General features: G+C 34.3%; 1 protein-coding gene across 2 annotated transcripts in view; it reads right to left on the reverse strand.

Moving 5' to 3' along the window:
• Positions 1-22905, reverse strand: part of Stk3 (serine/threonine kinase 3) — a 370473-nt gene that overhangs the window by 108234 nt on the left and 239334 nt on the right. For both annotated transcript variants that reach the window (XM_058585630.1, XM_046464887.2), the window contains exon 10: positions 12272-12447. In XM_058585630.1, coding sequence (XP_058441613.1) covers positions 12272-12447 — 176 coding nt within the window. The remainder of the gene's footprint in view (positions 1-12271; positions 12448-22905) is intronic.

The following is a 22905-nucleotide window of genomic DNA, read 5'->3' on the forward strand; positions in this document are numbered from 1 at the left end:
AAGCAGTAACATCTATGATAAATTCTCAGGTGACAGCTGTAATCTGCCTTCACTTAATTTAACCTTTTTTGGTTGAACATATACCCAATGCTAGATAAAGCCAGTCTCCTCTCCTCACTGATCCTGCTCTGCCACCTTAAACATGCAATTCCTTTGAAATCCATTTTTTGTTGTTGTTTATTTCTTTCTTTGTTTTGGTACTGGGAATTGAACCCACAGGCACTTCACCACTGAATCACATTCCCAAACTCTTTTTTATATTTTATTTAGAGAGAAGACTCACTTAGGTACTTGGTACCTCGCTAAGTTGCTGAGGCTGGCTTTGAACTCACAATCCTCCTACCTCAGCCTCTCAAGCGCTGGGATTATAGTCATGTGCCACTGTACCTGGCTCTTGAAATCCATTTTTGATAACCATTTCTTATTACTCCAAGGCTCTTTCTGGTTAATTTCATATATATAAAGTGTGTGCACATACATACATATATAATTTTTAATGATGCATTGTAATTATATATACTAGTGGGATTCACAGTTACACATTTGTATGTCATGAACTCTTCCCACATTGAATATTCCCCAGTTTACAGGTTCATTCTGTATTTTCAACTACCTAGTGGATTTATATGTAGTCCAGGCATGGCAAACTTAACACATTCACAATAGAACTTATTAGGTGGCCCTCCACATAAAACCCATATTTTCCACTTTTTCTACTCTTTGCTTCAAACAAGAGCAATACCATCAAACTAATTCTAAATCAGAAAACTTCTTCTTTGCCCTATTTCTCTGACATAACTGGCCATCAGATCTGGAAGATTTTAAATGATCTAATATAGATGATTTCTTGAATTTAGTCTCTCTTTACCTTAATCCACTTTGGCAATTTCAAATAGTCTTCAATCCAGTATTCCTAGATCTCCAGTGTCTCAAATTCCTGTAAGTTTTACTTTGACACTAAAGACCAAATTTGATGAGTGTTCCTTTGGTAATAATTCTGCATTAGCTATTCACTGTCCAAAGGATTAGGGCTAAATCCATGCCAGCTTGGTAGGATGTTGAGAGCCACAGCCGAAGGGGCCCCAGCAAACTTCCAGCTGCCAGCTGATGATTGGCTCACAGCGGCCCCAGCAAACTTCTAGCTGCCAACTGATTGGCTCCTCTGCGGTGATGCTCTTTGGGTTGTTTCCCCGCCCTTTCAGACCATGGAGCTGCTCACTGGGGGACTTTTTTTTTTTTTTTGAGTTTAAATGCACTTTATTTTTAGACAACCTACATGACATGTTTTCTTAAAAAACATGCCTCCACTCCAAATAAATCACGGTCAAAATAAATGTGCTCAAGATGACAGGGGCCCCAGCAGTAGCATGCCTTAACTTGGCAGGATAGGTCCCTACTGTATCATATCCAGTATCATTCTGCTCAGCAGCTTCCTATCATGAATCATGGCAAAATGTTTCATAATAGCTCACATTAATGGAGACCTAATAGTTAAAAAATGGAGTCAAGAGGAAAAAAAAAGTATAGGTAACTATAAATATGAAAGAAATTCTTTTTATTTTTATTAGAGCTTTATAGTTATACACAGTAGTGGGTTCATCCCAACAAACTCATACATGCATGGAAGTCAATTTCAGCTCATGATTACCCCCTTTTCTTCCCTTCTCCCTCCCCCACTCCCATTTCCATCCTCTACTAGAGTCTTCCTTTTGTCTATTAACCTGTATTTGATTGGTTCTTCATGTTATTGTATCCTTCCCTCCCCCCTTTCCTTTATTTTACTATAGCTTCCATATATGAGAGAAAATATTCAACCCTTGAGTTTCTGAGTTTGGCTAATTTCACTTAGCATTTTTTTAAATTTCCATCCATTTACCAGCCATAATTTCATTCCTTTTTGATGGCTGAGTAGAACTCCATTGTGTGTATATACACACAACAATTTCTTAATACACTCATCTATTGATGGACATCTGGGTTGATCCTATAATTTAGCTATTGTGAATTGTGCTGCTATAAACATTGATGTGGCTGTGTGGATGTAGTATGCCAATTTTAAATCTTTGGGGACAATACCAAGGAGTAGGATAGCTGGGTCATATGGCGATTACATCCCTGATTTTCTGAGGAACATCCAAACTGCTTAGGAAAGAAATTCTTTAAAGTGAAACATGAATTTTTAGCATACTGAAAGAGTTGTTATGCAATGATGACTACTTGGATAGCTTGGATTACTTAATTTCCTTAACTCAGTTTTTTTTTTTCTCCTGAAAGAGTAAAATTCTATAATAAAGGCATATGGGAAAATAGATGTTTGCAGATTTTAGCTGTAATTCACTGGTTTCTGCAAACCAAATGAGAACTTATCTGCACTATATTTCTATTGTGACTTATATAGACATTTAAGGGAAAATCTTTAGTGTTCATAGTCAGGACACAAATGATTAAGTGTTTAAAACCAAAATTAAGGCAATTTCAAGCATTTTGTTCCATCACTAAAATTGTAAGGAGTTAGATTGTAAACTTCTTCACACTGAAGAATATAAACATGAGAATATAAAAATGACTGTTTTAGATATCCTCCATTAGCAGAGAAAATACACAACAGACTACTCATTTCATTAATACAAGAACATGGCTGGTTATTAGCTTTCTTTCATATGTTAAGTATTTATGTATTTGTAGTTTTGGATATTAGGCAGCTTTATTTGGATTCTCATATTAAGATACAGAATTATAAACTAAATTGGAGGCCTGTGGAATTACAATTTGGTACTCTAACTCAGGTTGCTGGGTTAAATAGTATATTAATAGTATATTGCATATATGCACCATTACTTAATTCATAAAGGAAAAAAGTTTCTTAAAAACTATGTGACAGGGGCTGGGGTTGGAGCTCAGCGGCAGCACACTTGCCTGGCATGTGTGAGGCACTGGGTTTGATTCTCAGCACCCATATAAATAAATAAAAAATAAAGGTCTATCAACAACTAAAAAAAATAAAATAAAAATCTATGAAACAAATCAATGAAATTAAGATATCATTTTTTAGTCATTGATGGCCCCATTTATTTATTTATTTATTTATTAATATGCAGTGCTGAGAATTGAACCCAGTGCCTCACACATACTAGGCAAGTGCTCTACCACAGAGCTACAACCCCAGCCCAAGATATCATTTTTCTAAAAATCTCTCATATGCTATGATACATACATTAGTTTGATATTGTCTTTCATTCGTCTTCTTAAGACCTGTCTATAATTCTGGGAAGAAAATATTTCTACTATTGATAGACAAAGTTACAAAACAAGATGATTTGGTTTTGAATCAAGACAAGGTTTCTAATTTTAAGAAATAGTGGTTATTAATAGAAAATCTTCAATCATGAATAAAGACTTTCTATTATTTTTAATAAGAGAATGATACTATGGAAATGGTCCCTAACCTAATAATATAAGGACATGAAAAAAAGATGTCAGTTTTAGTTCAACCAGACCAATAAATGTAATAGGCTCCAAAAGAATAATCTACTTCTAACTATGAAAGATATACATCAGGAAGTATGATGGAAATCAATTATGGAAAGTTTTCTGATATTGAATTACTATTGTGTACATTCTAAAAAGCTGACTTAATTATTAAAGTATAAAAGTAATTTCAGATTTAAAGAAATTTAAATTATGACAGTTTAAGTAAAAACCAATCCATTATAAAAAATAATCCATTATAAAAATCACCCTGATAAATGCATTAATAGTTACCTCAAACAATTATAACTTATTTGAAATCTAATGGTTTATTGATTTCAAGAGGTAAACACTATGGGTCATCAGTCTTAAAAGATTATAAATTAGATTGCCCACTCTTTGATCCTAAATTCCACTATTGGTTAACATTTCTTTTTTTGTCATCACCCCAACAGTCCCCAAAGCTTACTGACTAAACATCCAAAATGAGGTTATGAACAGAAAGCCCTCATAGTCAAAATAACTTTCCCAGACATCAACATTAGCCAAAACATATGCTTGGAGTTCAACATTTTTTAAAAAATGTAAAGTAGCCAATTTTTCAACACAATCTTCTAAATAAATTACATTTTAAAAAGAACAAATTACTGTGAAGAAAGTTTGTACTTTCTAGAACTCTTTTTTGTTAGACATTTTTCCTTTGCCATGTGCTTTAAACATCTTAATAAATTCCAACATGGTGACAAGAAACCACATACTGCACCTGTGCTTTCTATTTTAATTAATCCAATAAGTACAGGCTTGCTCACTTTAATTTGTAAAGGAAATGATGATATGCATTTTAACTTAAGGTATGAATTACCTAAATAAGCTGAATTAGCTTAATGTTTCAATAGACTTTGCCTAGACAAACCATGAAATAAAATTTCAGAAACTATGGGATCCTTAAATGTCATTTTTAGAAATAAGAAAGCAAAATGCTCATTCTTCCTCAGGTAGCCAAATGGATTAAATTATACTGAAGAAAGAAACCAGTGGAGCAATTCAGAGTCACTAAATTTTTTATCTGTGACTACTATGGAATCTATTAAATCCAGTTTAGTTGCTTAGTGACTATTAACATTCATTTCAACTTGTACATAAATACTATCTTTGAAGCCGGCCACTTTCCTTTCTGAACAATGGTTATGTTTGCCTTAAATATCTCAGTAGACTAATGGTCAAAACCTTACAACAAGTCTACATGGACCTAGACAACCACATGACACAACTGTACACACACTGCACCATCTGTTGGATATGGCTGCCAGCACAATTTCGTGAGCTGGCAAAGGACTGAAATAGTCAAGAATTCTGCAAGTATTTCAAAGTGCAGGCTTCTCATTAATTTTAATTTCCTGTTGGCTCTACAAGGAATGAGTGAGTAGTGAAAGCACAATGCGCCACATACACTCGAGTTTATGCCACACGTACACCTGTAATCATAAACTCTTATCCAGGGCTATCCACTGGCACATTTAGGATTTTACATGTTTGTTTTTTTTTTACCCTAAAAGAAATAAATCTGAAACATCTACAGTTATCTCTTCATACTTAGCTAATACACTCTCTCACATCTGGAAATACTTGACAATAATCATTTAATTAATGCAAAGCTAATTGATGACAATGTGCTTAAAAACTTCACTCAAATAAAGTGGTTTCCTCAGTCCACAGAACCAAGAACTGAAGGGAACAAGCAGTCCTTTGACTAAGCAGTACACTAAGAGAAATTTTTATCCATCATCTCTTTAAAATGCAAAGACATCATCTGTATTTAAACAGATAAAGTAGATGATAGCAAACTGCCAATGGGTAATAGTGGGTAAAAAAAAAAACAAAACAAAAAAAACCAAACTGGTTACTGCTGCTGGTTATGTTCTCCTGAAGGTTTTCAGAATCTGTCTTGCTGAGGGCTTTCTAAAGTGCTACCTTTTTAGAGCTCCTATAATCCACTGCTGTCTCCAGTTTCTTAATTACCCATTTACTACTGGGGGTAACGTTGAAAGGTGAAAAGACCCTGACAAGAAAATGTTTCTCCAGAAGAAGGGAAGACACCCAAAATGCCCATGGTGGCTCCAGCAGCAGGGCTGGCACTTTCTCTGAGTTTACTATTTTCTGCGTTTTGCAGAAATGACTTATTTTGTTTTGTTTCCATATAACCCTATTGAATTACCAACTAAGGAATCAGAGGTAGGACTGCAGAAAACCTAGGAAAGCCCCAGGCAAGTTTACACTTAGGGGAGAGGATTTGTTTTTCCTCTGCTACAATTATTGAGACTTTTCCTCCAGTACTGCCCAAGAGGATTCTTATATGCCTTAGCTCAAAAGAACAACATGAATTGAATAAATATTTAAGAATCAGAGTAATCAAGAAATGTTAACTGACAATTCAGTTTGGGTCAAAAACAAAATGGTTGATTTACCTAATTCCTCTTATACTAGTAATTATTGTCAATCCAATTTCTTTCTGTTTTAAAAAAAATTTGGAACCAATATAGTGGATCTAACAGATGGCTTTTAAAGTTTTTGTTCTTATTCCAAAATCTTTATGTTACCCAAAATATATCTATTTAAATATGATACTGTAATTTTTGCAAAACAAGATCTACATACGCTCTATTTAACACTAAACAATCTGGATGCTAAGGCTGTTTGGAAATAATTCTAACAAAAACTGAAACATTAGACAAGTGCTATAATAAACAGATTTGCCTTTTACATTTGTTTTGGAAATCTTCAGAGACACAGCCTAAATAGAACTATTTAGTAGAATTAAAATTATTACCACAGGTCAATTAGTTGAAATATACTTTATCTCCCATCTTTATATGATAACCCCCAACTGGTAACATCATAAACTGTATTATCATCTTATTACATCCAGGAACATAAAATGAAATATACTTCCCAGAACATCCAAAAGACAAATGCTAAAATGATTTAAAAGAAAATACACAAATTATATTGCATTCAACCTTTAAGAAAAAAAGTGCTTCCTATTCTGCACATCTGTCTAGCAGGTGCCTCAATGAATAAACTTTGCCCTTTAGGAATATGCTTTGACGATGAAGTGTCCTCTCTTATATTTCTTTCTTGAAACTTATTTTCCTCAAGGCAGAAGGATAAACATTTTATGTCCTGAAAATATGGTCAAAACAAGTTGAGCTTGTTTTAAGCAACTTCTGTTATTCATAGAAATCACACAAAATTCAGTTCTCTTTTGGAAGGTAGCTTTGAGGAGATAACAAAAACCTTAGCACAATTTACACTTTGATGAGTCACATTTTTTAAACATTCTATATCTAATAGATGAGGGAGTGATTAAGACCAGATTTTCTTTATTATTAACAGCTGGTATCTCAAGTGGAAATCTATCTTTGCTTTTAGTCCACATCCCCATTTTGTGAGCAAAGTATTCTACCAAATCACTTCACTGTGCCCACCTATGCCTTTTCTCTAATTATTCTCTGTCCCCTTATACACTTATCTTTTGCCATACTCACTATGACTCTTAGAAATTCTTTACTTATATCCTGGCAATCATCCCTTTATTCATCTTTATTTATTCCCATCTACATTTCCCTCAGTGGCTATTACATTTCATCAAAGGGATGAGAGGGTTGAGCAGTTCCAGTTGACAGTATAATAAATGCTGGGGAAGAACTATTCTAGTCACTCCCTTATTCTCCACTCCCTGTTCAAGGCTATCTGCCCTGTAAAAGTAAAAAAATTAATAATTTTGCAAAAATTGTATCTAGCCATATAATCCCTTCAAATCCCTTTCTTACTGGAAAGGTTCCCTCCCCACTTTTAAAATTTTTACCTTTAATTCCCCACTTTGTAGTACTCTTCAACTGAGTAAGTCAACTATTTTGTTGAATGATCTTTCTTAATGTTTCCTGCATTGATTCTTGGTTTTTCTTTTCGTTTCTCTATTTTGTTTCAAGCCTTGCCACAGACCTGATTTCCCCTCTCTCTAGTCAGACCCTATTGACATACAGCTGTTGTCAATCAATCCTATATGCTATTCTTAAGATTACTATCTTAAAATGCCTTTCATCATGTTATTCTCCAACTTAAGTTCCTTCAGTAGCTTCCCATTCTCTATGAAATACAAATTCAGACTTTGTGATCTGACTTAGACCCACCTTTCACTTTTATGTCCCATATTGTTCCAAATTAACCACCACAAACTTGAAGGTCTCTATTTTTATTAGTCAGCTTTTCCTCACTATGACCAAAATATCTGGCAAGAACAACTTTGAGAAGGAAATGATGTATTTTTGATCATACATAGTTTTTTATTCCACGGTTGACCATCTCCATTGCTTTGGGCTTGAGGACAGACAGAGCATCATGGCAGCAGGGCATAGTAGAAGAAAGCTTTTCAGCTCATGGTAGTTGAGAAGGGGCGAGGAGAAGGAGGGAGAGAGACAGACAGAGAGCGAGAACTCGAATGAGAGAGCAAGCAAGCATGACCTCAAAGAGCAAGCCAGGGACAAGATATAGTCCCCAAGGCCATGCTCCCAGTGACCTTGTGCTCTACTTCTTTCAACAATGCCCCACTTGCCTATAGTTTTCACCGCCTCCCAGTAGTCCATTCAGCTACCAAAGGATTAATTCACTGAAGAGGTCAGAGCCCTCATGATCCAATCACTACCCCAAAGCCCTACCTCTGGACGTTGCTGCACTGGAAACCAAGCCTTTGACACATGAGCTTTTGGGGGACATTCCGGATTCAAAACAATACTACTTTATTGTCACCCAATATACCTTGTGCTTTTCTACTGCTACACTTTTGGATTTTTTATTTTTTTGGTGGTTGGGGGGATTGAACCCAGAGCCTCATGATGCAAACTGAGGCTCTATCACTGAGCTACCCTAGCTACCCCCCCTACTCCTCCCACCTCCACCCCTGTCCTTTAAGCTTTTATTTTATAACATCAATCTTTGAAAAGACTGCCTTTCTTCTTTCTTCTCTCTTTTTTAGGGGGGTCAGGGTACTGAGGATGGAACCTAGGGGTACTCTACCACTGAGTTACAACCCTAGTCCTTTTTATTTTTGAAATAGAGTTTTGCTAAGTTTGAGCTGGCCTCAAACTTTTGCTCCTTCTGCCTCAGCCTCAGGAACTGCTAGGATTACAGGTGTGTGCCACCTCACCTGGCTTATGCTATCCAGATATAGTCTCTCACCATATTATAATTTCATAGATTACTCCATCCCCTTTACTAACTCCCCTCTTATGCCAAATCAAAATTATAACTCTGAATCACAACTTAACACTTCTTGATAAATAAATATGTATAAAATTTATTTTTACCCATAGTGCTTAGCCTATGGGTAAAAGCACAAAGTAGTACATTTGTTAAATTAGCTTAATTTTTCTAATAAATTTTGGGATTCCAAGATAAAAGGTCTCCAAAATCTATATTAGGCTGAAAACATTACCAGAATTTACTTATAAGAGGTAGTTGGCTGGTCTGGGGCTGTAGCTCAGTAGTAGAGCACATGCCTGGCATGCATGAGGTCCTAGATTAGATCTCAGCACTGGAATAAACAATCAATCAAACAAATAAATAAGAGCTAGCCATTGGGGAAAAAAAGACTAACAAAACTTGAATAAATTTAAGAGAGACAATTGAAGGCTACATGTAAAATATTGTGTGCACATATATAAAAAAATTTAAAAGTAGGGTACTGAAATGACCCTTATCGAACTCACTAAAGTCCTTCCATCTTCTGAATTCAATATTCTAATTTCTCTTGAAGTCTATCACATTTTCTATTAGATTGTTTGCAAAGATAATTGCCATCATTTCTTCCATTTCATAAGGCCCTTTGCAAATGTGACTTTGCTGTTTTTCCCAAAATGAGGTGAAATTTATATCCATATACCTTGAATCTGGACTGGCTTTCTGACATATTTTGACTAACATAATATGCAACAATGACACAACTTATGAATTTATTTTTTTTATTGTGGTAAAATATACATTACATTAATTTTTTTTTTTTTAAAAAACATATGTTTAGATCTTTGATCCACTGAGTAAAATTTTTGTATATAAAGTATGGGAAGGGCTGAACTACATTTTTTCATGTGGATATCCAGTTTTCCCAGAACCATTTATTTAAAATGTTCTTTACCCACTGAATGGTGCTATAATTTTGATGCTGAATGTCACCAAAGACCTATGCATTAAAGGCTGGTACTGTTGGAAACTGGTGGAATGTTTGAGAAGTGGGATCTAGTATGAGAATCTTAGGTCATTGGGGGCATGCCCACAAAGGGAACTGAGAGACCCAGCCCCTCTCTTTCTCTCTTGCTTTCTGGTCATGAGCTGAGAAGTTTGCTCTGCTACTTGTTCCCTGCCACTGCCAGCTAACATTCCCACCAGAGGTCTAAAAACAATGGGTTTATGATTATGCACTGTAACTTTTAATAACTTCATAAGTTAATTCCTCAGGTGTTAATTAAGAATGATCTTTGTACTTTTCTCAAAATTTTTTGACCACAGATATGAGGATTTAGTTCTGAGCTCTCTATTTTATTCTACTGGTATACCTGTTACTCTGTATGCCAATACCACAGTGTTTTCATTAGAGCAGTTTTGTAGCAAGTTTTGGAATCAGGAAATGAGACCTTCAACTTTGTTTTCTTTTCCAAGATTGTGTTTGCTATAAAGGGTACTGTGGAAATCCAAATCAATTTTAGCACGAATTTTTCTATTTTTACAGAAGCACTAGGATTCTGATGTAGATTATATTGAATCTGTAGAACACTTTGGGCAGTATTAATATATTTTTTTAAATATTATTTTTTAGTTGTAGTTGGACACAATACCATTATTTTACTTTTATGTGTTACTGAGGATTGAACCCAGGGAACCGCACATGCTAGGCAAGAGCTCTACCACTGAGCCACAACCCCAGCCCCAAGTATTATTATCTTAATAATATTAAGTCTTCTAGTCTTTGAATAGGAGATGTCTTGTCTTTTCACATATTCTTTAACTTTTTTCAGCAACATTTTGTAGTTTTTAAATGTACAAGTCTTTCACCTCCTTGGTTAGAAACATTCCTGAATATTTCATTCTTTTTAATGCTACTGTAAATGGACAGCATGTATATTCTAAACTGGGATCAAGAGGCCTTGCAACTTCTGTTTTCAAGCTCTCAGAAGGCTGTTACTGCCACATAAAAACCTCAATGGGATCATATGAGCTACCCAACACTTAGCACAACTGCCAGACACATGAGCAGGTAATTTTAGAAAAACTATACAACTGCCTCAGTCAAGGTGGCAGATAAGTACAACCACTTGAGAAAGGAGGATTACTCAGTTAAACCTGACCAAACTGTTATCCCACAAAAAAGTGAGCAAATAAAATAGTTATCTTAAGCCATTAAGTTTTGGGATGGTAGCAAAGAATAACTGAAACTGAATTAAATCACTTTATTTGCTCTTTCTTAACTATGATAATTTATTCATTACTTATAGCTCACTCATTTCAAACCATTTCCCAGAGGCTATTAAGATTTATTCCAACTGAGACAAGACAGAGTTTTTGATGCTAAGTACTCTACATTATTCATCATGTTCATGAATTATTTAAAGCTTGAATGTCAGCATACTAAATAATTTATAATTTTTTTTAAAAGTAGACAACTTAAAATGAAATCTTACCAGAACTAAAAAAATGCAGATTTTTTCCTAATTTCTTATTTCAATATTGAAAAAACGGTAAACAGGCATTACAACCTGTGATTTACACTAAGATTTGCTAGTAATTATTACTAAACTTTTTGAGGATGGATTTTTAAATTTTATCATAACATTATTAGAAAACTCAAATAATCACATTATTTAGGAGAAAATTATTTAAACTTAAAAACATTCCAAATCTCAAAGAATTGAGGTTCATGATATCTAGGCAAAATGGCTTAATATTGCTTAAGAATTTTAAAGATATGCATGTATCTAAATTTTTACTTACTTATAGGTTCTGTGTTTATTTAATAAATATAAAAAATTACAATTTTATTTGGAAAAAAACTTCCAGAATACTATCAAAAGTAAAAAATTATTTAAAAATTACAAAAATTTACTTCATAAAAAATTTTACTCCATTAAAGAATTTATTTTGAGAATCTATTCTTTCAAATTCTGCAAACAGTTGCTTTAAAACTGAGTATCTGTATTCCTTGCACCATTTAAAAGAAATAAATAATAGTGGGGCAAAAGAAATAAAGAAAAATACATAATAGGCAATAAGGCAGTTTTAACTGAAGCTTATATGTGACCTAAATACATATAGTCCAGGACTATTATTTCTGACAAACCAAGCAGAATTAGCACTCAAGTAGAAACTAATTCAGATGCTTTCAAAGCAAATTTTTCAAAGTGTATGTCATAAATACTTTTTCATCTTTTATTCTGGTAACTGAGTTTACAGTCAGAAGTATCTCATATTTGCACTACTGAAAAATTCTTTTGTAATAGTTGTCATTTTAGTTTTAAGAAATCCTACATATTTCTCTGAATTTGAGCCATGATTTATTTAACTATAAGCAATTATTTATGTTCTCTGTAAAAATCTTTCTGCAAACAAACTACAATTTCACCATTTCCCTACTCATACACATGGCTATATGTTAAATATTAATAGTCCATAATTTGTATTTATAAATTATGTGTCTCAATGTGATGATAAAATACAAATGTAAAAAACATAAGTGGAAGAATTCAAATGTACTTACAAAGTCAAAGTCTCCATCTTGAGGAACTTTCCAGTTATCAGGAAAAACATTTTTGGACATAGGGAAGGGTTCATGCATGTTCTGATTACAGTTTTCATGATTCTTATTCTTGAAGTCTTGCTTATCAAAGTAGTCCATGAAAGATGGTCTTTGTACTTGTGGTGAAGTTGCATTTCCTTAGGAAAACAAAGAACATAAGGAGGGCATAAGCTCTTACATTTAAAGATGTATGATCTTTATTGAAGTGTGATTTTTTATTTATTGGTACCAGGGATTGAACCCAGGGTAACTTAACCACTGAGCCACATCTTCAGCTTTATTTTTTTATTATTTTTTTTGCACCAGGGATTGAACTCTTGATCCTCCTGCTTCAGCCTCCCGAGCCGCCGCTGGGATTACGGGCATGCGCCACCATGCCCAGCTGAAGTGTGATTTTTTAAATTGAGCCATATAATAAATTAGTACTGCACAAAATCAAAGCCAACATATCAATTTATGAAGAACAAAGTAAAATAAAACATACATTTAAAAAAGTATCCAAACCCAATAAAAATTAAACTGATAAATAGATCTAAAATATTCTCAGATTATAGAAATATTTCAGATTTTCAGCAGAATATCATCTTATTAAAAATCATATCAGATGTCTTTGAAATTTGTCAAAGAAAATGAACTTTAAAAATCCAAGTGTTTTTGGTGTTCTTTTTTACATTTAATCCTGTATTATTATTGTAATTAACAAACTTTCAGCTGTCACAAATTATAGAACTTACTCAGGATTTCTCTTACACCAATTTCACTACTCCCTCAATCTCACTAGCTGTTTTCCTTCTCTCTAAACTTTCAAGGCGTTGTCTGACATATTTATATGCATGTCTTCCATAGCTGTTTTCTCCAGCCCAGACCTTGCTCGTAAGTTATATCCAATTTTATAACTGCTTGCTGTTTTAATACTTAATCTGAGATGATTTTGAGTTACTAATCGCCAATTCTGAAACTAAATACAAGAATTTTTTCCCTTAAATCTGCAGACCCTCCCAAACGTTCTATCCTGGTTAAGGTCAAAATTATTTATTAAATCTCCCAAAGTGATAAACTTAAGAATTAACTAAAAGACATCTCATCATACTGAGGCAAGCAAGTAGACCCTACACCCTCAGACAGAATAAGGGCTTCAGAGAAGGGAAAGAAGGAATGAGACCATGCTATCCTAAAAGGAGACACTGGGCCTGAGGAATATTCTGTCATTGTCCCTGACAGCTTCAACCCCAACACCTCTTTTGTAGCTAGAATGTCAATGTCCTCTTACTGTTCCTAACAACTTCAGTCACCAGAACTCTTCCTTAGCTAGCTACCCTTACCCCTACCTGTAGCAACAGCTGAGCATCAGATTCACCCTTATTTGAAGTACTTCCTATCCTGAATAGACGTGCCAAACCATAGGTTGGATTCATCCTCTTAATTTTGTAAATAAGGGATTGAAATTATACATTTCTGATTGGTGTATTAAGCTCAGAGCTTGAAGAGCTTGATTGGTAAATGCAAGTATCCCTCACCCCACCAATCATCTGTACTGGGCCATCAGTTATACCTTTAAAAACCCCTGGACAACAGACATCCACTGGCATCCGTCTTTTGGGACCCCTCTCTCTTTGGGAGCTCTGCTATTACTCTAATAAATCCTGTTACTTTACTCTTACCCTTGTGTCTGTGGATTTCATTATTCAAATTTGTGAGACAAAGAATCAACTGGACATCTACACTCTTTGTGTTACAACATCAAAATGATCATTAAGTGTTTTTTCAAAAAAATATTTTTAGTGGTAGACGGACACAATACCTTTATTTATTTATTTATTTTTATGTGGTGCTGGGGATCGAACCCTGTGCCTCACATGTTCTAGGCGAGCACTCTACCACTGAGTCACAAGCCCAGCCCCTGATCATTAGATGTTTTTAATTCTTCTATTCATGAGTTGTTAAAATTAACCCTTTTTCTCTATACATCATTGCTATTGTCTTAGTTTAGTTTCTGATGATTTCTTGCCAAAGTCATCATACAGCCTCCAAACTGGTCTCCATGCTTCCAGTAGTTCAGTTTTGATTTTATACTGTCAACACAGTGACCTTTGTAAATACAAACCAAACCATGTCATTGTTCTTGCTTAGAATCTTTCAATCAATCCCCATTTTTTTTATACTGAAGAATTGAAGTGGGAAATAAACATTTAGAATAACTAGATTTTTAATCTGGCAGTTAAGGTATTGATCAGTAGTCTCCAAACTGGATTCCTTAAAACTCTAGGACTCCAAATAAATGTTCAAGGACCACTAAGAAGGCATCTTCCACAAAATTTTCCAAATAGAAAATAAGCTACCTTCTTGAAAACTTCATGAGGGAATACAGGACATTCAAATCTCTCCTGTAATTTACACTCATGTTCCAAACAAATTCCTCTGTCTCTCAGATTTATGAAAACAGATATATGGCTCCTATCTTGGCTATCTGTTTTTCAGATGAAACAGCCCCATTTTCTTTTGTGTGACATGTTTTTCAGACTCATCACCATCTTGTTTACTTGCATATGGGGACAGGTCAGTCTTGCAATGTTCCTATAAATTGAACCATAATATTCATAATAGTGATATGGCCAATCTAAAATGCTTTTTGCAATCATGAAATTCATATGGAAAAACAAAAGACCCAGAATAGCAAAAGCAATTCTAAGCAGGAAGTGTGAATCAGGCGGTACAGCGATACCAGATTTCAAATTATACTACAGAGCAATAGTAACAAAAACAGCATGGTACTGGTACCAAAACAGGCGGGTGGACCAATGGTACAGAATAGAGGACACAGAGACCAATCCACAAAATTACAACTTTCTTATATTTGATAAAGGGGCTAAAAGCATGCAATGGAGGAACGATAGCATCTTCAACAAATGGTGCTGGGAAAACTGGAAATCCATATGCAACAAAATGAAACTGAATCCCTTTCTCTCGCCATGCACAAAAGTTAACTCAAAATGGATCAAAGAGCTTGATATCAAATCAAAGACTCTGCACCTGATAGAAGAAACAGTTGGCTCCGATCTACATATTGTGGGGTCAGGCTCCAAATTCCTCAATAGGACACCCATAGCACAAGAGTTAATAACTAGAATCAACAAATGGGATTTACTCAAACTAAAAAGTTTTTTCTCAGCAAGAGAAACAATAAGAGAGGTAAATAGGGAGCCTATATCCTGGGAACAAATTTTTACTCCTCACACTTCAGATAGAGCCCTAATATCCAGAGTATACAAAGAATTCAAAAAATTAAACAATAAGAGAACAAACAACCCAATCAACAAATGGGCCAAAGACCTGAACAGACACTTCTCAGAGGAGGACATACAATCAATCAACAAGTACATGAAAAAATGCTCACCATCTCTAGCAGTCAGAGAAATGCAAATCAAAACCACCCTAAGATACCATCTCACTCCAGTAAGATTGGCAGCCATTAGGAAGTCAAACAACAACAAGTGCTGGCGAGGATGTGGGGAAAAGGGTACACTTGTACATTGCTGGTGGGACTGCAAATTGGTGCGGCCAATTTGGAAAGCAGTATGGAGATTCCTGGGAAAGCTGGGAATAGAACCACCATTTGACCCAGCTATTGCCCTTCTCGGACTATTCCCTAAAAACCTTGAAAGAGCGTACTACAGGGATACTGCCACATCGATGTTCATAGCAGCACAATTCACAATAGCTAGACTATGGAACCAACCCAGATGCCCTTCAATAGATGAATGGATAAAAAAAATGTGGCATTTATACACAATAGAGTATTACTCTGCACTAAAAAATGACAAAATCATGGAATTTGCAGGGAAATGGATGGCACTAGAGCAGATTATGCTAAGTGAAGCTAGCCAATCCCTAAAAAACAAATGCCAAATATCATCTTTGATATAAGGAGAGCAACTAAGAACAGAATAGAAAGGAAGAGCATGAGAAGAAGATCACCACTAAACAGGGACGAGAGGGGGGAGGGAAAGAGAGAGAGAAGGGAAATTGCATGGAAATGGAAGGAGACCCTCATTGTTATACAAAATTACATATAAGAGGTTGTGAGGGGAAAGGGAAAAAAAAAACAAGGGAGAGAATTAAATTACAGCAGATGGGGTAGAGAGAGAAGATGGGAGGGGAGGGGAGGGGGGATAGTAGAGGATAGGAAAGGTAGCAGAATACAACAGTTACTAATATGGCATTATGTAAAAATGTGGATGTGTAACCGATGTGATTCTGCAATCTGTATTTGGGGTAAAAATGGGAGTTCATAACCCACATGAATCTAATGTATGAAATATGATATGTCAAGAGCTTTGTAATGTTTTGAACAACCAATAAAAAAAAGAAAAAAAATGCTTTTTGCAATAGTACCAGTTTAGCTTAAAACTACCAGTACTACTATGACAACTTAGTAACACTGCTGGCTGAGTATGATATAAGGTCATTCTGGTCAAAAGACTGCAATTCCAAAAACATCTTTAGGAATATAGAATGAATTGGAACTGATACCTATTTTCTGTGGTAAATGCAAGAATCTGAAATTCTCTAACAGCAACAACAACAAAAAAATAGAGTGAGATGAGGAAGATGGAATTGTCAGACAAGCATCCCTTCTGCCCTTTCCTTTCCCTGGCTCTTAGATTTCTGTGTATGTCATTTGGCAGAACTGGAGTGTAGGTGAGTTTGCTTAGGTGAGGACACAAGGGAAAATGGTAATGATAGCGTTTATTCATTTAAAAAATTTTATCTCATTGCCTAAAAATGACATGATTTCTCTTATCAAACAAAGTTTTTATTGACTTAATGGAGTAGGTGTTTTTCTTTTTGAAACCGTGGTAAAAATCACATAAAATAAAATGTACCATCTTAAATTTTTTTATATACCCAAAAGATTAAAAAAGGGTCATGAAGAGATAATAGAGGTATTTGTACATTCATGTTCTTTTATAGCATTATTCACATTAACTAAAACATAGAAACTACCCAACTGTTCACTGACAGAATGGATAAGCAAAATGTGAAGAAGGAAATTCTGACACATGCTACAACATGGATGAGACTTAGGATATTATGCTAATGGAAATATGCCAGTCACAAAGAGACAAAAATTGCATGATTTCATTTAGAATAACTACCTAGAGAAGTCAAAATCAGACAGAGTCCAAGAAGCCAGAGAGAACAGAAAATGGGGAGTTAACATTTAAATGGGTAGAGTTTCAGTTTAAGAAGGTGAAATTCTAGAAGGTGAGAGGAATAGCTAGATGTAGTTAATCATTAGATGTTTTTAATTCTACTAAGTCTTTTTCTATATATGTATAGATCCTTATGTATAATCCCAGCTACTTGGCAGGCTGAGGCAGGAGGATCTCAAGTTTGAGGCCAGTGTCTGGCAACTTAGCAAGACTCCATCACAAATCAAAAAATGAAAAGGGATGGGGATGTAGCTCAGTGATAAGAGTGCCCCCCTAGTACCCGTGAGGCCCTGGATTGACTCCCCAGTACTGACCTCCCATCTCCCGACACACAAAAAAGTATGAAGATGGACAAGTGGTGGTGTTTGCACAATATTATGTATTGAATACTTCTGAACTGTACAGTTAAAAATGGTGAAGACACTAAATTACTTTTCCATTTTTATTGTGGTAAAATACACATAAATAACACTTAACCATTTTTAAGTATATGGTTCAGTAGTATTAATATTACTTTTATTACTACTTATGTATTACTTTTTCAGTAGTATTACATATAACCTCCAGAATTCCTTTCATCTTACAAAACTAAAATTCTGTACCCATTAATCAAAAGCTCCCCATTTTCCCTCTCCTAACCCCTGCCAACTACCATTTTATTTCTTTTTTTTTATCTTGCTACTTTCTACCTCATATTAGTAGAATCATTATAGTATTTCCTTTTGTTTAGGACTGGCTTATTTCACTTAGCATAATATCCTGAAGGTTGATTCATGTTGTACTATGTGTCAGAATTTCCTTACTTTTCAGGGATAACTAATATTCCACTGTGTATGTTACATCGCATTTTGCTTATCTATTCATCTGTCAGTGGACATTGGGTTGCTCTTATCTTTTAGTTATTGGGAATTATGTGTTACAATCATGGGTATACAAATATATCGTAGACACACAGCTGACTGTGTGATTTTAAGTTAACCATCAATTTAAGTTAACTAAGTCTTTTTCTATATATGTATAGATCTTTATTTGCAAGTGATCTTAATTTAATATCTACACAGAAACCTTTTACATTTTCTTGTGGGTATTTTGATGGATGAGCTTCAATTCTGATCAACTGAATCATGACACAAAGTAGATGCATGAATAATATAACTATTAGTAATATGCTTATTTAATTTTTTCAAAATCTGAATTACATCTTTTTAATTTCATTTTTTATTGATTTTTAAAAATAAATGACAGTGGAATGCATCACAATTCTTATTACACATAAAGAACAAGATTTTTCATACCTTTGGTTGAATATAAGGTATAATCACACTAATTCATGTCTTCATACATATACTTTGGATAATGATGTCTTGTTTCTGTCTTAGCCTTTCATTAAATTGTAAGATCCCTAATACAGGAACCTACACCCTGAATAATTTCACAAATAAGATACCTCTGACTATCAATGATGTTTCTATATACCCAGAAGTTCAATCTCTATAAACCTGAAAAGGAGCTATGAGATTCTATGTGTTTTTTGATCATTATTTTTGAATTGGTGGAAGCTACTGCTATCAACTGTACTGTGATAATATACTTGAGATATTATTATAATTAGAATAACTGTCCCAGTAGAATCAAGAATAATATGATATTCAGAATATGCATGTACTAGAAAAATAGAAGATGATTCTCAATATAACTCTTTCTCTAAATACCCATTCTCTAATTCCAGGTGTTAGAATGCTTAAATATAAGTGTGATAAAATATATGGAACCCATATCATACCAATTGAAAAGATACTGAGTTACTCAAAATTAGAATAGTATAAAGCAACAGTATTTGTGGCAAACTCTATAAACAGAGTATCGTCATATTTCACATGCAAAAATAAATAAAATAAATTTTAAAAACCTAACCAACCAAACAAAAGCTCCTTTCATACAGTTCATCAAGATAATGGCCAAAGCTACCTTTAAATTACTGGTCAGAAAAAATTTTACTAATATGTTAAGAATGGAAATACATATCTCATATATATTTGCAGAAGACAAGGTGTTCTATTTCAACAATCAATAAATATGTTAAAAAATCAAGATTTTGTTTTTATGGTGTCCAACTTCAACTTTGCTTCCTGAAATCCCAGAAAGAAACAGAAGAAGGGAAGGAAGTAGTTAATTTGACAAGATTTTATGACTGACATTTGGACAGGACACAAATAATCCAATGACAGATTTTTAAGTATCCTTGATTTGTCTTTTGGCCTCATCATTAATAAGACATATTTCTCTATCTCCAGAATGAAAATTTCGTTTCTATGGCAACCTTTTATTCCAAAATAGTGTTCAGAAATTTAACCTTGGTTATTCTACACATCTGCCCCATTTTATGAGAAAAAGGGGGAAAATATATTGAAGTGTGGCTAAACTTAACAAACTTTCTACAAAATACTTAAGAAAATCAAGTCAAAGTGGTAAGGAGATATCCCATGAAGAAATCATTTGAGCAATATTCGTTTCTTCTTTTGCATGCTTGTACACATGCCCCTTTCTCTTTCTTAAGAGAGGAGTAATTTTTTTTGGTTGAACTGGGGATCAGACCTAGGGCACCACGCCTGCTAGACACAAAATAAACTGAGCTACACTCCCAGTCCAAGAGTAATTCTGTAATGGAATTACATTTTATTCCTAAATTCTGATTTGCATCAGAAAGTCTTAAAATGAGTAATACACATAAAGACATCTATAAACTTGAACTTTCAGTACAATAAGGGTTATTAATGTTATATAGAAAAGTCAGAATCAGAGGACAGGGAAAATGGGATTTGAGAGAAACTAACTCAGAAAATTAAGAAACCCATGAAGATCACCATTATCAACTGACAAAGGAATAGAAATGTTTCACTAAAGTATATTTCTAGATAGGTTTTTTAAAAAGTAAATTCAAGGGCCTTGGAAAACAAACAGGGACACATACAAATGGCACTTCTAATCCACTTTAGAAAACAGCACTCCACAACCATTGTCCCTACCCCGAATCTTTCTCCTCTCTCCACACAAGGCCAGGACCACATTGCTCTTACTACTTTTCCCTTCCACCTACCACTGGCTTCACTGCAAAGATTCTAGTTATGGCCTCTTTGTTTTCTTTTCAAGTCGAAGGTAGGGAAACTCTTCATCTAGGATATTTACCAATATCCTGGCACCATAATGAGTCAGGGGTATTTTGATAAACCAGTGACCCTTAATTCGGATATCTGAGTCAGAGAAAATACACCCATAGCATTTTACGAATAAATGGAAGACTTAACTTTTTCCTACCAGAAAATAACATAAAACAACTACTCTAGTATGACCTACACATTAAAAGCAGTAGTATGCACTGGAAAGGAGGAGAAAAATAAATCTCAAAATTTGTTTATTTTTATTTTGGGAATAAAGTGGGAAAAACTTTTCATATTTTATAAAAACTTTCACAAAAATAATAAGATGGGCTCAGGAGGTATTTCCTTTGGAGATAAAATAGGGAGAAGACTGAAATAAAGATAGTATTCTGTTCTGAGACGAGTCAGCAAAGTAGAAACTTGACAACAGTTGGCAACACAAAGGGCAGAGGCAGACCAATCTCTGAGGTTGAACAAAAAGGAATTACTGGGAAATTTCATTCCAGAAATCTACTTTCCCAACCCTAGTAGTCATGGGCCTGCTTCTAACACTATCCTAATCAGGAGCTTCTATTCTATGAGCTTCTACGAGCTACTTTCAAAAGCTTCTCAGAGTAAAACAGCTGTCTTCCTAAAATCTATAACCTCTCTTTTCCATAGCAAGAGTGCATCTCTTATGGGTAGAGTGGCCATCTAATAAAATTGTGGCCAATGATACATAAAATAAGAGTCTCTATGAAAGTTCTGTTTTCTTGATTGAGGTACCACCCCTTCTATTTCTTGCTTTTTCTTCTTGCCTGGAATGCAGTGTGGAGAATAAGCATTTATTCTGTAAGCAGAAGGATAACAGTAACACCCTAAAAATGGAATTATACAAAGGCTCTCTAATGACTTCACAAAATCACTTTCTCAGTGCAGAACACTCTGCTTCTGGATTTCTTGTTAAGTGAAAAAAGAAATGAATCCTAATTTATTTAAACTACTGTTACTTGGGTTTTCTGGTACTCGCAGCCAAGTTCAGCATTTAAATGGTACATTTCTATTCACAAGTGGAAGGTGTAGGAAGAAGGAGCAGGAATGAAGATTTTGTTGCAAGAACATCCTGACTTGAAATTTGAAATCCACTATTATAAAAAGAAAACCACATAGTAGTTTAATTGTCACTACATTTCAGACAAATTTAAGGACATTTTACTGGCTGACCATTTTAAAAATCGATGGTAAAATGCCTCATGGGTTACACACTCAAAAGTTTGGAAAATTATCTATTCTTAGGTTAGAAATAAACATTCTTACAAAGAGTTTTAAAAGTCTAAACATCAAACAAAAGGCAGTCTGTTCCATTAATTTTTAAAAACATTTTTTTTAGTTGTTGATGGACACAATGTCTTTAATTATTTATTTTTATGTGGTGCTGAGGATTGAATCCAGTGCCTCACATGGGCAAGGCAGGTGCTCTACTCCTGAGCCACAGCCCCAGCCCCCATTAATTTTTATTTTTGGATGACTTTATAACAAGATAATTTTATTCAAAATATGCCTATATATAATTTGCTATTCAAATGTATGTGCTTATCTCTAAATATTTTCCAATTGATTAACTTAAAACCTAGTATTAACATTTAGAATGTGTCTTTGTTATACACAAAGAAAGGTTAAAAAATAATTTTTAAAAAATTTATAAAGAGGAATAGATTAAAAGTTTGTTTTTAAAGCTAATGAGAGGGGGCAGCTGTAACTGCCCAGTAACATTTAACTATACAATACGAAATACATGCCACAGTGTACAGTTTAGTTTCCAGGGAGATACATATTCACAGAAGTGGGACAGAGAGGATGATGTCTTAAACTTGCAATTTATTTAACAGAAAAAGAAAAAAAAAAAAAGAATCCTGGGCCCTTCCATGGGAGAATGAAGCAGGAAATCTCAAGATAGTAACCACTGTCATATGTGATTGTGGTTGCTATGGCAAATACTTTTTTTAAACACAAGAAAGAATTGTCACATAATACTGACATCAATTTCTCAAACTGCAGTTAAGTTTTGATCCTAGCTTATAAAAATATATTTTACTCTGATAATCAATGTATTTTCAAAATTAGCCAGTTTCTCAAATTTGGCCCAATTCTTTCAACTTTCTTGCTTGTACAAAAAAAATTAATAATAAAATAAGCACTACTCATTCCCTTTGTGCGGTGAAATTTTAAAGAAAAGGGATGTTGT

The sequence above is a fragment of the Marmota monax genome, unplaced genomic scaffold (assembly GCF_021218885.2).
Source record: "Marmota monax isolate L192 unplaced genomic scaffold, Marmota_monax_Labrador192_F-V1.1 WCK01_AAM20220418_F8-fsc00003, whole genome shotgun sequence".
NCBI classification, from domain to species: Eukaryota; Metazoa; Chordata; class Mammalia; order Rodentia; family Sciuridae; genus Marmota; species Marmota monax.